The sequence below is a fragment of the Aquarana catesbeiana genome, linkage group LG13 (genome assembly GCF_042186555.1).
Source record: "Aquarana catesbeiana isolate 2022-GZ linkage group LG13, ASM4218655v1, whole genome shotgun sequence".
Classification (NCBI taxonomy): Eukaryota; Metazoa; Chordata; class Amphibia; order Anura; family Ranidae; genus Aquarana; species Aquarana catesbeiana.
The window spans coordinates 204243179-204260627 of NC_133336.1; the positions used below are offsets into that span (position 1 = coordinate 204243179).

Sequence of the window (17449 nt, forward strand, 5' to 3'; positions counted from 1 at the left end):
AGCCTTTCACTCAACTTTACAGGCATGCAGTCAGCAAGTTCTGCAAGGTTTGGGATGAGCCATATACATATTTTTTGTCTTTGGCAGCCTTTCTTTGATTGTCAGTGTTTCTTTTCATGTGTTCTCTCCCACCCATTTATTCAGCTAGTTATATCCCATTGTCTGCTGACATGAGGCAGGCATGGACTGGCTATCGGGACTTCCGGGAGATTCCCGGTGGGCCGATGGCTCAGTGGTGCAGTCCTGGAGCCACTCCTTTCTGACAGTAAGTGATCACGATTTCACTCCTGTCAGGAGGAGCTGCTTCAGTCAGTTGCTGGAGAGAGCATTAGGCATTATATAGACCAACGGTAGACTTTCCTTCCTCTCTCCCCTTATCACTTGTTATCACATGGCTGGAGAGAGGAACGAGAAGCTGCCTTCATAATGGTGAGTACATGTGGGAGGGGGAGGAGAGGGAGGACTCTCTGATGTGAAGGGGACTTCTGATGGGGACTCTCTGATGTAAAGGGACTTCTGGTGGGGACTCTGATGTGAAGGGGACTCTCTGATGTGAAGGGACTTCTGGTGGGGACTCTGATGTGAAGGGGACTCTCTGATGTAAAGGGACTTCTGATGGGGACTCTCTGATGTGAAGGGGACTTCTGTTGGGATCTCTCTGATGTGGAGGGGACTGCTGGTGGGGACTCTGATGGGGAATCTCTGATGTGAGGGTAACTGCTGGTGGGGACTCTGATGGGGACTGCTGTTGGGGACTCTGATGTGAAGGGACTTCTGGTGGGGACTCGGATGTGAGAGAGACTCTCTGATGTAAAGGGACTTCTGATGGGGACTCTCTGATGTGAAGGGGACTGCTGGTGGGGACTCTCTGATGTGAAGAGACTTCTGATGGGGACTCTGATGTGAAGGGGACTTCTGGTGGGGACTCTGATGTGAAGGGGATTCTGATGGGGACTCTCTGATGTGAAGGGGACTGCTGGTGGGGACTCTGATGTGAAGGGGACTGCTGGTGGGGACTCTGATGTGAAGGGGACTTCTGATGGGGACTCTGATGTAAAGGGGACTTCTGATGGGGACTCTGATGTGAAGGGACTTCTGGTGGGGACTCGGATGTGAGAGAGACTCTCTGATGTAAAGGGACTTCTGATGGGGACTCTCTGATGTGAAGGGGACTGCTGGTGGGGACTCTCTGATGTGAAGGGACTTCTTATGGGGACTCTGATGTGAAGGGGACTGCTGGTGGGGACTCTGATGTGAAGGGGACTTCTGATAGGGACTCTCTGATGTAAGGGGACTCTCTGATGTAAGGGGGGTGCTGTTGGGGACATTCACAATTAAAGTGGGCCAGTCATGATGAAGTCCAGGGCCAAATTTTTGTCCCAGTCCAGCCCTGGTGTGAGGTATGGCCAGGAATGCATAAAATTGCTTTCAAATACCGTAGTTTTCCTTTCTTGGCCTGTCCTCACGTTAGCACAGGACTCCCTCCCAAGTGGCCTGTCACAGGCTAGGTTATTAACCACTTCAGTGTCTTTTATTCAGCTATGAAGAGGTGGTCCTATAGGGTGCCAGATGAGGCATTAGCCCATTGTGTGCTGACGTGCGGACAGGCCAGGAAAGGAAAAAATTACGGTAAGTTTTTGATAACAATTTTCCATATTCTCACCAGGGAATGGGACATAATTTGGGGAATGAATTGAAGTGAAACTAAAGGTTCAAATATTTTTTTTTTAAATAACAAACGTCATACTTACCTCCACTGTGCAGCTCGTTTTGCACAGAGTGACCCTGATCCTCATCTTCTGGGGTCCCTCGGTGGCTGTCTCGGCTCCTCCCTGCTTCTGATAACACCCTCTGGGAAGCACTCTCCCGGGGGTTACCTTGCAGGCACGCTCCCGAGTCCTGTATTTGGCGTCCATAGACTCAGCCCTGCCCCCTGGCCCTTGCGTCAATGGAGTTGATTGACAGCAGCGCGAGCCTATGGCTATGCTGCTATCAATCTATCCAATGAAGAGCCAAGAAGACCGAGCAAAGGAAGAGCGCGTTCACAACGCTGGACTTTCCAGGGCTCAGGTAAGTAAAACGGGGAGCTGGGGGGCCAGTGATTGTAAGATGTTTTTTACCTTAATGCATAGGATGCATTAAGGTATAAATACATGAACCTTTACAACCCTTTTAAGACTACACAGTTGAACAGTTGAAAGATAATAAAAGAAGAAAAGATCTGCCCATATCAGGAATTAAAACACAGGGGTGATTGAATGACACTGAATGAATGGAGGTATTTACAGCTAAAACATTTTGTATCAACTCTACCACAGCCAATTAGAAAGGAAGAGGATCCAAATTTAATGGAACATCTTTGTAATTCACAGGAGACTATGAAAAACTCTGTAGCACAGATTTATAAAATACTCACGGGGTTGGCAGAGCTGAGAATCCCTCCATTCATTAGAAAATGGGAAAAGGAATGGGGAACACGATTAGAAGAACGACAAAGAAGTAAAATACTAAAAGCAGTACATAACTCTGCAGTAGACATAAATACAATTGAAATTAAAGTGAATGTAAACCCAATGTCATTCTTTCTAAACTACTGCCATAGGGGTTATCTATAAGGATATACACACCTCCTGCATGTATCTTTACCTGTCAAATGTCTCCCTTCTGTCTGTTATGAGAACCCAAAAACTGCAGATTCTGTGGGCGGGTCTGTTGTCTGGAGCTCGGTGGGTGGAGTCGTGATGTTAGTAGACTCCCCGCCCACCTCTACGCTCCCCTTGTCAATATTCATTTTCTCCTGTGTATTTCTTACACTGAACTTCTGCTATGATCTCTAACATCCAGTGAAAAGACAGGAAAGTAACCACATGACTTCATCGTGCCAAATCATGCTGAGGTGTGGAACAGCCAATCCTTGCAGAGCTGCTGAAGAAAGGAGTGGGGGTAGGAATTAAAAAATAATGCATGTCTTAGGCTAGTGCACGAGATATGTAAATCACCTGTCACTCACAGCAAGGGGGAGGATTTGACAAAGTTTTTCTCTGTTTGTCAAGATTTATCTCACTGAACAATAAAAGAGGATTGCTCAGAGATGGATTAACTCTTTGTGGCAAGACTGGGCTCAAATGATAGGAAATCTTATACTCTACATTATGACATAAAAAAAATTCGGGTTTACATCCACTTTATCTATAAATATATGCCAAGATGGTATATAACACACAAGAAAGCACAAAATTATCAACCAGAGAAATCACCATTGTGTTGGAGAGGTTGTAATATGAAGGGCACTATAATTCATATATGGTGGGAATATCCTAAAATGCGAGAGTATTGGCAAGAGGTGGAGAAATGTATTGAAGAAGTTACAGGAATTGGAATACCAGAGGACCCGTGGTGCTGTCTATTTCATAGTACAGATAGAACAATAAAGGAGTACAGTATTGCTAAATGCGGCAAAGGGAGTTATCCCAAAAAAATGGCTAGATTCAGAAAGACCCTCAATAAGGGAATATTTTAAAAGAGTCAAGTACATACAGTATATAATATGGAGTACGTATGTAGTAGGGAGGAAGACAGGACAGAAAAATTTGCTGGAATTTGGGAAAAGTGGACAGACTTTAAGAAAACCAACAAATATGTAGAAATATGTGTGGAGTAAGAAACGAGTGGGAGGTAGATGGAGACGAGGAGGAGAGGGAGGAGGAAGGGGAGTCTGGCACAGGAGGGGAGGGAGGTGGAGGGAGGTGGTATAGTATAGAAAATAGTAATATATGTTTTTGGTACTTGTGATTTGCTGCTATTTCCTTTTCAATCTGCAGTGCTGTCATCTTCTCAAAAATGCAATATGGCAACCTGGAGGTGTTCTTTATACAGATGGTATAGAGCAGGGGTAGGCAACCCCCGGCACTTCAAGCCCCTTTTGCCAGCACTCGACTCCCTCCCCATCAGCGGAGCAGCACAGGGAAGTGTCAGTGAGACACTAATACATTCCAATTTCAGAATTCCCCACCTGCACTCAGGGGGAGGCACTGCACCCCCACACATTGTAAAAGATGGGAAACATTGTTGGGTTCTCTAACTTTGCTGTAGCTGCGATTGTCAGCTTTTGTGATGGGGAAGAGATTGGGTGTAGTTCTGCTAGGGGGCGGTCCCTGTTTCCAGGAGGAGGAGGACTGTCATTGGCCACTGATAAAGCCAATCACAGTCCTGCTAGCCCCTCTACTGAACCCCTCTGCACTCTGTGTCACTTACTACTGATCCCTGGAACTCTTTGTCCCTTTAAGCTACAGCCAGTATTCAGCGCAATGAAAATCAAACCCAACTTTTGCTGAGCTGCTCTTTTTCTCAGCTGCGGGGGGCCCATCTTATGATCCTGCACACAGGCCCACTGCTTTCAGAAAATACCCCTGACCTGAGCTCATCATTGCGCATCCTATCCATATGCTTGTATGTGACATCACATACATCCTATACATCCCATACATCCCAATGGAATGTATGGGATGTATGTGATGGATGGGATTATCCCATCCATCACATACATCCCATACATGCATGTGGGCTGGATACAAGAGTTGGATCAGCAGGATGAGTGTGTCAGGACAGGTAGATGTGTCTCATGTCTGCTTCCTTTCACCACTCTGCATATCACGCATGTCATAGATGAGAAGAGGGTAAAGCGGTGGGGAAAATGAGCAGAAGGGGTTCAGAAGTGGGACAGAAGAGCAGGAGGGTACATCGGTGGGGCGGATGTGTAGGAGGTACAGTGGTGGAAGAGATGATAAGGGGCTTCAGCAATGGGACAGAAAAGCAGGGGGCTATAGCAATGGGACAGATGAGCAGGGGGGCTCAGTGTTGGGCCAGATGCGAAGGGGGTTCAGTGGTGGGACAGAAAAGCAGGAGGGTAGAGCAGTGGGGCAGATGTGAAAGGAGGTGTATTGGTGGGACAGATGAGCAGGGGAAACAGAGGTGGGGCAGTAGAGCAGGGGGTACAGAAGTGAGACAGATGTGCAGAAGGTACATTGGTAGGGCAGATGAGAAAGTGGGTTACAGTGGTGGGGCAGATGAGCAGATGGGTTCAGTGTTAGGACAGATGAGAAGGTGATTCAGTAATGAGACAGAAGAGCATGGGGATATGTTGGTGGAGCAGATGTGCAGGGAGGTACAGTGGTGAGGCAGATGAAAAAAAGGGGTACTTTGATGAGGTAGATGAGCAGCGGGGTAACAATGGTGGGACAAAATAGCGAGGGGGTACATTGGTGGGGCAGATGTGCAGGAGGTACAGTAGTGGGAAGGATGAGAAGGGGGTTTAGCGGTGGGACATAAAAGCAGGGGGTACATTGATGGGGCTGATAATAAGGGGGTTCAGCGGTGGGAAAAATGAGCAGGGGGGTTCAGTGTTGGGGTAGATGAGAAGGGGGTTCAGCGGTGGGACAGAAGAGCAGGGGGAACAGAGGTGAGACAGATATGCAGGAGGTACATTGGTGGGGCAGATGAGAAAGCGGGTTACAGTGGTGGGGCAGATGAGCAGATGCGCTCAGTGTTAGGACAGATGAGAAGGTGATTCAGTAGTGAGACAGAAGAGCATGGGGATACGTCGCTGGAGCAGATGTGCAGTGGGTACAGAGGTGGGGCAGATGAACAGGGGGTACAGTGGTGGAGCAGAGGAGAAAGGAGGTACATTGGTGGGACAGATGAGCAGGGGGAACTGAGGTGGGACACATATGCAGGAGGTACAGTGTTGGGGCAGATGAGAAAGGGGGTTGCAGTGGTGGGGCAGATGAGCAGATAAGTTCAGTGTTAGGAAGAAAGAGAAGATGGCTCAGCGGTGAGACAGAAGAGCATGGGGTACAGCAGTGGAGCAGATATGCAGGGAGGTACAGTGGTGGGGCAGATGAGAAAGGAGGAACATTGATGGGGCAGATGAGCAGGGGGTTACAGTGGTAGGACAGAAGAGCAGGTGGGTACGTGGGGCAGATGTACAGGGGGCTACAGTGGTGAGACAGGTGAGCAGGTGGGTAAAGCGGTGGGGCAGATGTGAAAGGAGGTGCATTGGTGGGACAGATGAGCAGGGGGAACAGAGGTGGGACAGATGTGTTGGAGGTACAGTGATGGGGCAGATGTGCAGGGGGTACAGTGGTGGGACAGATGTGCAGGGGGGTACAGTGGTGGGACAGATGTGCAGGCAGTTACAGTGGTGGAGCAGATGTGCAGGGGGTTACAGTGGTGGGGCAGATGTGCAGGGGGGTACAGTGGTGGGACAGATGTGCAGGCAGTTACAGTGGTGGGGCAGATGTGCAGGGGGTTACAGTGGTGGGGCAGATGTTCAGGGGGTTACAGTGGTGGGGCAGATGTGCAGGGTGTTACAGTGGTGGGGCAGATGTGCAGGGGGTTACAGTGGTGGGGCAGATGTTCAGGGGGTTACAGTGGTGGGATAGATTTGCAGGGGGGACAGTGATCTGAGGTGTGAAGGTGCAAGAACTGGAGCTGATCTGAGGCGTGAGTGCAGGATGTTAACTTCTCACTACTATTCAAGTCATTTACAGCATTTACTTTATAAAAAATCCTTTTCGTGATTGAGTGTGTGAAGTCGGCACTCTCAATTTCTTTGAAAATATTTTTTGGCACATTGTGCTCAAAAGGTTGCCTACCCCTGGTATAGAGAGATGGTGTACACAGATGGTGTACAGAACGCCCCCTGAAAATGTCATGTCCTGCTTGTGTGATTGGCTCACTAATTTTCCCAGAAGTCTGCACTAAGATACAAGTCAGATTTGGGCATCCCCGCAACAAAAAATTTCATTTTTGGTGAGACACTGCCAAAGGGAAATCACGTCTAAAGAGATGCAGACCCTGCCACTTTCCTTATTAGAGCCCTGCAAGTGCAGCAGCTGTTTGATAATTATAAAATCACTCCCATTCACATTCACTCTGCACATGGACAAACAGCAATTTCTTCAGAATAACAAAAACTATGAATCTGCAACAAAGTTTGTTACAATCCCTGCAATGTACATAGATCAACCAGAGCGGAGGGTTTTTTAAAGGGTCGAATAAAGGATCCAGGGAAGGCTCCAAAATTGCAGCTGTATCAAAATCAATGGATGAAGGATGACCAGGGAGGAGAGGTGAGGGTTAGAAAAACACTGATCCATCAAAGTGTATAGGAATGCTTCTTATCTATGCTGATGTGACGTTTGTGAGACAACATAACAGGCTATGGGGCTGAATTCACACTGAAGTCCACCAGGAACCTTTTCCAAAATTGCACTGTGCTGAGATGATCAGAGGGACATCATTGAATATAATGTGATTTCCCTTGTCATACAATTTGTGAACCCAGGTTCAAGAACTTCTAAAGTAGCATTGAAGTTGCATCAAAGTCACATCAAATGTACAAGCAAGTAGCACTGCATAGTCACACTGGAAATTGTATTTGGATAGTGGGAAGTGATATGGGGAAAACACAACACAAACGTGGCAAAAACACATCATGTGTTATGTTAAATGTAACAATACAGGAAAACCACTGCAAAAATGCAGCAAAAACTCATATGCATTTTTTGTATATTTTTGATACAGAGCCGTGTGAAAGTAACCTAAAACACACTGATTTATTCACATATATTCATTCACACCCACTTTATAACATGCACTGAACCCACCCTGATCGGTTTTCTATGAATCAAAAGGTAAGAACCAACTTCATTCATCTCTTCTTTCTGGGTAAGATTCAAAATTTCATAAGAAATGTATTTCTCTTTTGGTTACAACGACCTACCAAATGTTACCTCCAGAGGGCGTTGTAGGCCCAAATTACAGTACATAGCTGTCAGCATTAGATGGAGAGGGTTGTTGGTGGTATTTCCACCCTTTACTGTATCCAAAAATAAAAAAAATAAAAGGTTTTGCCTTTAGTTCTACTTTGAAGTGGATGTAAACCCCATTCCTGAAAACTGACCTGGGCACATATATCTGTAGACAAGAAAGAGAGAAAAGTATTGTTGCGCTACTAAAATTTTTTTCTCTTAAAAGTGTAAATCAGCAGCCAGCATCACCAGTATGATAACTGTATACAAAATGTGATAAATAAATAAATGCAGCGCTAAGTGTCATTAACCATGCGTTTTTCTGTGGTTAAACAAACATATCACCTTTCATACGTAATAAGGTACTTCATCCGAAAAAATGTGATGGTGATTCAAAAAATATAAGTGAAAATAAACAACAAATTATAAGGTGGATGTGCTTACCAGAAGGGATGGACACTCTCACCGTACGGCGGGGTGTCATAAGGGCTTGTGGATCCAGATGATCCTATGGGTGTTGACTGGAAACTCGGTGAGGCGTGCCAATGGACAGTACCGGAAATTGCACACACAGCGACTTCAGAGACGAGGTAGACTGTAGGTCATCGGATGGATGGATTCACCTCTCCCAATTAGTGTGGTAACAGAGTAACAGCAGTCAGCAACCCAACATGTTTTGAAATGTCGGGTTGCTGACTGCTGTTACTCTGTTACCACGCTAATTTCCAATCCTATTTTTATTCAACTTGTGATCACTTGTTCAACCTTTTTTTCCCTATGTGGATGACATTGTGACGTGGTGAGAACTATATCCTTTCGGCCACCAGCGTATTGGGAGAGGTGAATCCATCCATCCATCCGATGACCTACAGTCTACCTGTCTCTGAAGTCGCTGTGTATGCAATTTCCGGTACTGTCCATTGGCACGCCTCACCGAGTTTCCAGTGAACACCCATAGGATCATCTGGATCCACAAGCCCTTATGACACCCCGCCGTACGGTGAGAGTGTCCATCCCTTCTGGTAAGCACATCCACCTTACTATTTCTATATGAAATCTGTATGCAGGAAGAATGCCCACCAGATGTAACAATCACTATGGGATCTCATCAGTGCCACAGTTTGCACAGCATTATCGCTAGAGTTTTTTATGTATGGACTTTATTCCTTTATATACTACTATACACTGCTGTGATGTAGGGTGATATATATTATTCTAATTAGATGATTCATGTGTGTAGACACTGCTCTTATAATTTGTTGTTTATTTTCACTTATATTTTTTGAATCACCATCACATTTTTTCGGATGAACATCCTTATTACCTATGAAAGGTGATATGTTTGATTATATGTTTGTATAATCACTGAAAATGCATATTTGATTATACGTTTGTTTAACCACAGAAAAACGCATGGTTAATGACACTTAGCGCTGCATTTATTTATTTATCACATATATCTGTAGTGTTTACTTATCTCTTTTCAAAGCCCCGTGTCCAGTGTCTTTCTGCTGCTTCGTTCCTCTGTTATCAGCATGATAACTTCTGACAAGCTCTTTGACACAGGAGATAAAAGCAGCTGGAAATTTGTGTCTGGGCAAGTGCTATAAATAGATTAGCAGAGAGCTTGTCTATTCACATTACAGCTCTGCATGTTTCTTCCTTCCTCTGCCTATGTGGAGGGGGGTGTGTGCCTTTCCTCCAATCATCTCACACACAGTGTATGCCCAGACTCCACACCCAGTGCTGGAACAGGAAGAAAAAAAATATAACACAACGTTCACTTTCTGAACAGTGTATAAAGCTGGAGACAGCAGATATACATGTACAACGTATGTAGGAGGATTTGTTTAATCTCTGTGTATCATCTGAGGCTGTTCCCTTCACTGGGTATATGTGAGGGTTTACATTCACTATAAGTCTTATCTGATGTATTCAGATAAATAGATGTGTACAGTCTGCATATAACAGAAAACAAATCACACCGATAATTAGTCATTTCTCTGGAAAAAACACCTGAAAATACCAATTTATTACAGCAATGTGATTATTCAGATTAAATACTTACATCAAACTCTTGATATTGTGTAGAGCCGGTATAAGTTTCCTCAATCCTTCACTCCGAATATTACATGAAAATAGATCTACTTCTGTCTCTCTGCAGGATTGAAGGATAAAAGACAGCACAGAGCAGTCCAGAGGGCTGAGGGGGACCTGAGAAAAGTCAACCTTGTTTGATCCAATACATTGTGCCACCAGAGCCTTATTCCTGCTCTCATAGAGATAGTAGAATACATTAAGAAGCTCTCTCTTGTCTTCTGTAGATTTGTCAGGTCTTTGTTCTGGTATTTTCTTCTGGATCCAGGTGATGACATGTCTGGCAGCCTGAGTAGACAATTCTCCCACATGAGACTTTAACATGGATCTAGTAGAAGAGTCTGAGAGACCGCAGAGGAAACGGAGGAATATTTCAGCACGGCCGTCTTTGTAATATTCAGCTTTATCAAGTGTTTCCTGTAATCTGTCAGGATTATTGTTCATAAAGTGGACTAAAGCAGCAAAAAACTCCTGAAGAGTGAGATGTAAGAAGGTGTAATCCACATCGGGAGGCTGACCAGATTCCATCATGAAAGATGAAAAGACATGATTATCATTTCTCACACTGAATGACTCCAGATGACGCTCATCAAATACAATCATGTGATTCATGACTCCATGTTCTGCCATCCACCCAATAGAGGTCAGCAGTTCCCGGGCAGTGGGACCACCATCTTTATTCTGGTTGTGATTGGTCAGAATGTTGGAGACAAAAGTCACAAAAAGTTGTGTCACGGTTTTGGGTAATGATGTCATCAGCTGATCAGTGATTGGTTGGGATCTGAAGCACATTGATAACACAGTACAGATAATCCAGCAGTATGATGGGATATAACAGAAAGTGTACAGTATGTCATTCTCCTCCACATAATGAAAAGCCTTCTCTGATAATTCCTCATTTCTAAAGAAATTATTGAAGAAGATCAGTCTGTCTCCATGGAGAAATCCCATGATCTCAGCTATTCTCTGGAAAACACTGGTATCAACTGATGCCACTCTGGTTGGGCGGCTGGTTATCAGTACAGAGCAACCCTTAAGAAGACTCTGCCTCACCAAACTGACCACAATCTCACCAAAATGTGATCTCTGTTTTGGATTGGACAGTTTACTTGATCTGAAATCCATTTGGTGAATACTTTCATCTAATCCATCAAATATAAACAGAAGTCTTTCTGGATCTTGTAAAATATCTCCAATCTGACTCTCCAGATATGGATATTGATGAAGAATCATCTCCTCCAAGCTGACCTCTCCCAGTCTATTAAGGTCCCGGAATCTGAAGAAGAAGAGAAAGGCAAATCTCTGGTAGTGTTTTCCGGTCACCCAGTCATAGACAAACTTCTGCATCAGTGTGGTCTTCCCTATTCCTGGCACTCCGCTCACCATTACTGCATGTGGTATACAATGTGACTGGTGGTTCCATCGGAACAGCTTGTTGGGGGAAATGTGTTCCAGTCTAGTTTGTGTTTTCTTCAAGCATTTCTCATGTTTTACCCCAGTCTGTATTATCTCATTCTGGGGACGTTTCCTGAACTGATTGGTGGAGACTACAATCAGATCCACATAACGATCATTGATGAGGAATCTTTGTGGTTCCAGGGTAGTTCCTGGGGGTCTATGCTCCACCAGAGTCTCAGTCTTCTCCATTAGATATTGTTTGTGCTTTTCCTGAATATCTGGAAATATAATGGAAATATTTTATGGATCAGGAGAAGACAAGAATGTTGATATCATTTTCTTCTGTATTGATCATAATATTAGTATGGTTTTATCATTACTACATTTTCATGTGAAATGATTACAATACAGATTACTTTGTGTGGTCATCCATATTACTGGAGAACAGAGATTTATTTTCTCAGCAATATATAAACACTTTTTATCCTTATAAAGACATGACAAGTACAGAAAAATACCAGATATACTTGTCCCCTAAATACCTCTTATGACAGAGAACACACAGCCCTAGACAGTTCAGGTTTTTTATACTCTATTACCTGAAAACCATGAAAGAAAGGAAATGGCGCTCACAGTGATACATAAATATCTTGATTTGGTTACAGATATAAAATGATGTCTTCAGTGGAAAAACATAATAATAGATTTCCAAAATCAGTAACAAAAAACAATACAAAGCAATATAGAAAGTCCAATGTGACAGTTCCCAACACCAAATAAGAGCTTCAATATAGAGATATCTTCTAGTTCTTCTCACCACTGGTGCTCAAAGGATAGATGGCAGTTTTCATGTGGCAGTTTTAATGGGGGCAGTTTTGATGGGGCAGTTTTGATGGGTCAATTTGATGGGGCAATTTTGATGGGGCAATTTTGATGGGGCAGTTTTGATGGGGGCAGTATGATGGAGGCAATTTTGATGGTGGCAGTATGATGGGGCACTTTGATGGGGGCAGTTTTGATGATGTGGCATTTTGATGGGGCAGTTTTGATAGGGCAATTTGATGAGGGCAGTATGATGGGACAATTTTGATGGGGCAATTTAATGGAGCAGTTTTGATGGGGGCAATTTTGATGGTGGCAGTATGATGGGGCAATTTGATGGGGGCAAATTGATGGGGACAGTTTTGATGATGGGGCAGTTTTGATGGGGCATTTTTGATGGGGGTAGTATGATGGGGCAATTGTGATGGGGCAATTGTGATGGGGCAATTTTGATGGTGCCATTTTGATGGTGGCAGTATGATGGGGCAGTATGATGGAGCAGTATGATGGGGCAATTTGATGGGGGCAAATTGATGGGGACAGTTTTGATGGGGCAGTTTTGATGGGGCAGTTTTGATGTGGGCAGTATGATGGGGCAATTTTGATGGGGCAGTATGAGGGGGCAGTTTCGATGGGGCAGTATGATGAGGGCAATTTGATGGGTCAATGTCGATGGGGCAATTTTGATGGTGGCAGTTTTGATTGTGCAATTTTGATGGGGCAATTTTGATGGGGTAGTTTTAATGGGGCAGTATGATGGGGCAATTTTGATGGGGGCAATATGATGGGGCAGTATAATGGGGCAGTTTTGATGGGGGCAGTTTTGATGGGGCAATTTTGACGGGGCAGTTTGGATGGTGGCAATTTTGATGGGGCAGTATGATGGGGTAGTTTTGATGGAGCAGTATGATGGGGACAATTTAATGGGGGCAATTTGATGGGGCAGTTTTGATGGGGGCAGTTTTGATGGGGGCAATATGACGGGGCAGGTATGATGGGGCAGTATGATGGGGCAATTTTGATGAGGCAGTTTTGATGGGGAAAATTTGATGGGGCAATTTTGATGGTGGCAGTATTACGGGGCAATTTGATGGGGGCAAATTGATGGTGACAATTTTGAAGATGGGGCAATTTTGATGGGGGCATTATGATGGGGCAATTTTGATGGGGCAGTATGATGGGGGCAGTTTCGATGGGGCAGTATGATGGGGCAATTTTGATGGGGGCAATAAGATGGGGCAACTTAATGGGGTCAATTTTGATGGGGCAATTTTGATGGTGGCAGTATGATGGGGCAATTTTGACGGGGCAGTTTTGACGTGGCAATTTTGATGGGGCAGTTTTGATGGGGCAATTTTGATGGTGGCAGTATGATGGGGCAATTTGATGGTGGCAGCATGATGGGGCAGTTTTGATGGGGCAATTTTGATGGGGGCAGTTTTGATGGGGCAATTTTGATGGGGCAGTATGATTATGCAGTTTTGATGGGGGCAATTTTGATGGGGGAAATTTGGGGCAGCTCCTGCAAAAGGTAATCATTTTTTTTTAAAGATGCTAATTGTAGATGATATCCCTTGTTTCTGTGCAGATATATCATTATATATATATATATATATATACACACACACACACACACATACACAAATAACAAGAGATTTTATCTATCTATCTATCTACATCTATATCTGAACAGAAACAAGGGATATCATTTACAATTAGCATCTTTTAAAAAGTAATTACCTTTTGCAGGACCTTTATTGTATTTCTAGATTTATAATCTTAATAAATGTAGATAAACTTTCTGTTTCCTGGAGGGGGAGGGGAGGTTTCCATAGCTAAGGGGTGGCAACTTCCTCTGACACTACTGTTGCTGTGGAAACCGGACTACAACCTATTACACTGCTCGTCCTGCTCTGAGCATGTGTGAGATCTGGAGGTGCATGCTGGGTAACCAGCATGCATGGAATACAGGAAGAGATACAGTCTGGCTTCAGATGCCCACACATGAGATGGTGGCGGCCTGCTGGGACTTACAAAAGTAAGAAATCAATGGTGCAAAAATACAACACAGACCTTCTTTTACAGCAAACCTTTACTAGAATACATTAAGCATGAGGATTATAGGAGGATTTATATCTAAAAAGTAAAATTTCAGCCTTAACACCTCTTTAAGTTCAGTATTATGTACAGAGGTACAGACCTACAAAAGGGCCTGCAGGTGTCCATGTCAGTATGGCGTACGGACCTCTTTTCTCCCTCTCCTATAATCTTATAGTCACTTCACTGACATAATCTTATAGAATTGTTCAGCAGAGTCTTCTGAACAATTCTATAACTCTGATCAGTGGATTACAACCCGCTGATCAGAGTTATTAATCCCTAATGTGACCCCCCTCTGTGCTGCCGCTTCCCTGTCCCCAGCCTCTCTACCTCCCGCACCTCCCTTCCACCTAAAACTACTCCCCCCACTCTCCTCTCCCCTTCAACCCCCTTCTCTCCCCCACACCCGATCTGACCCCCAAAATTTGATCCCCTGCAGCCCCCATCATAATCCGGCATCCCTCCTCTGCTGCTCCCGCCGGCTTCAGATGCTGCTGGGGGCTTGGGGGGTCCAGATGTGTCCCCCCATCACTCAGATAGCCCCCCAATACCTCCCCCGCACACCTGATCCATCCCTACTCTGGCAGCATCTCTCCCTCCCCTCCCGCAGCTTCTGTTCCGGTACGCTGACAGGTTGGGGATCACGGCGGGGGGAGGGGGAGCGATAGGGGTGATGTTTGGGCTTAGGGGGGCTTGGTAAACATGTGTTTACCATCCCCTAAGTGTGGCACCCTGGGCGCATGCAGCGATCACTGTAATCGCTCCGATATGTCCACTGCAAGAAATATGCCCCGTACACACAGTCAGATTTTCTTACGGGAAATGTTCGATGGGAGCTTGTTGTCAGAAATTCCGACCGTGTGTCGCCTCCATCGGACATTTTTCATCGGAATTTCCATCACACAAAATTTGAGATCTGGATCTCAAATTTTCCCACAAAATACGTAAATTCTGATCGTGTGTACACAATTCCGACGTACAAAGTTTCACGCATGCTCAGAATCAAGCAGAAGAGCCGCACTGGCTATTGAACTTCATTTTCTCGGCTCGTCATACGTCTTGTACATCACCGCGTTGTTGACATTCGGAATTTCCGACAACATTTGCGTGACCGTGTGAATGCAAGACAAGTTTGAGCCAACATCCGTCGGGAAAAATCAGATGGATTTTGTTGTCGGAATGTCTGATCAATGTCCGACCGTGTGTACAGGGCATAAGTCTTCTTAATGTTTTTTAAAGAAGATCTCTCTAGGTTGAGGACCCAACCTAGGTATTCCAGGCAGTTGATTGTGTTAGGGAAATTTGGCTGTAAGCTTTGCACACAGCCATATCTCCTATGCTAATAAGCACCCATCTCCGTCTTAATGATATAACGTACCTTTTGATCGTATGTCTCTCCTCTGGTTCCCCATTCCCCAGTAATCAGACATCACCACATTCTTATGTTCTCATCTCCACATCTCTGCCTCTCTTTGCAGTCCGCCTTGCTTTTATTTCCAACATCACAAAAGCTATGACAAACAGGAAGTGATGGCTACAAAAGCCAATCGCTTCCTCAATACATAATACATTGAGAAATAAATCCATGGATTTTGTTGTCGGAATGTCCGATCAATGTCCGATCGTGTGTAAAGGGCATTACTATGTATCAGACTGTCAGTTTATGAATGAATGGAATCTCTATACAGATTCCATTCAAGTAAAGTGATACAGAGAAAAGGACTTTCTTCAGTCCCTTTCTCTGTCTCATTTAAAAAAAGTAAAAACACATTAAGACCCCCCCAGGTCCTCCCGCACTCACCCCTCCATGGTGATCCCCCCCACACTAACCCCTCCACAGTGACGGTCCCCCTGCACTCACCCCTCCACAGTGTCGCCCCCCGCACTCACCCCTCCATGGTGGCGGTCCCCCCTGCACTCACCCCTCCACAGCGATGCCAACCTGCACTCACCCCTCCTTGGTGACGGTCCCACCCTGCACTCACCCCTCCACAGTGATGCCCCCCGCACTCACCCCTCCATGGATACCTCAGCTTCTCCTCCTGGCCAACCCGATCAATCCTGATTGGCCAGGAGAAGCCGGAAGATGAGGGGGTGGGTTTGGGGTGCAATGTTCTGCACCCCGAGCCCAACCTTTCAAGCCAATTAGAGCCTCAGGCTCTAATCTTGTGGCTTGAAAAAAAAACCTCATACAAACATATGAGTCCGGCGCCCTGCAGGGGGGTGGTGCCCCTAATGAACCGGCCACTCTTGGTAAGACCCCTTTATATGGAGCGGACTCTGTCAAGCAGATCTTCCTGCTCAGCGGGGGATCTGTCTGCTGATCTCTGCTGAGCAGGCGGATGACAGGTCCGCTACGCTAATGCAGAGCAGACACGGACACAGCCTGCTGTTCTCTATGGGGTGGTCAGATGGAAACAGACCGCCTGTCCATTTCCATTGGATGCCATCCGATCTGATCTGCTAGATGGATGGGGAATGGAATCCTCATCTGTCAGTTTTTAGTGGACTGGATCGAAAGCAGGTGGGTATAAACAGACACATGTTCAATTACATCAGTCTCTCCATAGAGAACAATGGGTGGTCTGATTTGGGCCACCTAAAAAAACGAACAGGCAGACCCAATCAGTGTGCTTGTGTGAAAGGGGCCTAAGGCCTTGTTCACACAGGGCATACACAGCGTACCTTTACAGGGATGAACAGGTGTTCCATGCCTCTCTGTGCAGGCAGTCCCATTGATGTCATTTGGGATGTAGCAACTGCACCAACAGAGCCATTGCTCCCAATTTTACATCCATGTAGGTCCGCATGCTTGTCCCTGAGCTCACACTGCCTGCATTCGGAGTCGTGTACCCACACGGATGTCAGATTGGGAACAGCAGCTATGCCTGTGCAGTCGTTGCATCCCAATTGATATAAATGGGATGGCCTGTACAAGGATGCATGGAACCCCTGTGCATCCCTGTGCAGGTAATCATGGCCTCCCATGGGCGTACACTTTAGTATGTCACATGTGAACGAAGCTTTAGTACTAATTTAGCAGGGATTTTGTAAGTTACGTTGTGTTTATGTGCAATATTAATGATTATAGTGTATTTTTATTGAAAATAGCGATATGATGAACATTTGTGCAATTATTGCGGGGTCCAAAAAATCTGTAGCACTTTTTTTATTCTGAAAGCACCCCTAAATGGTAAAAATGGATAGTGGCGCTATCCCCA

At 45.2% G+C, this 17449-nt stretch overlaps 1 protein-coding gene across 2 annotated transcripts in view; it reads right to left on the reverse strand.

Annotated features, from left to right (window-relative positions):
* The window catches only part of LOC141117739 (NACHT, LRR and PYD domains-containing protein 3-like), a 498266-nt gene that overhangs the window by 140460 nt on the left and 340357 nt on the right, over positions 1 to 17449 (reverse strand). For both annotated transcript variants that reach the window (XM_073610753.1, XM_073610752.1), the window contains exon 6: positions 9880 to 11584. In XM_073610753.1, the coding sequence (XP_073466854.1) occupies positions 9880 to 11584 (1705 nt within the window). The remainder of the gene's footprint in view (positions 1 to 9879; positions 11585 to 17449) is intronic.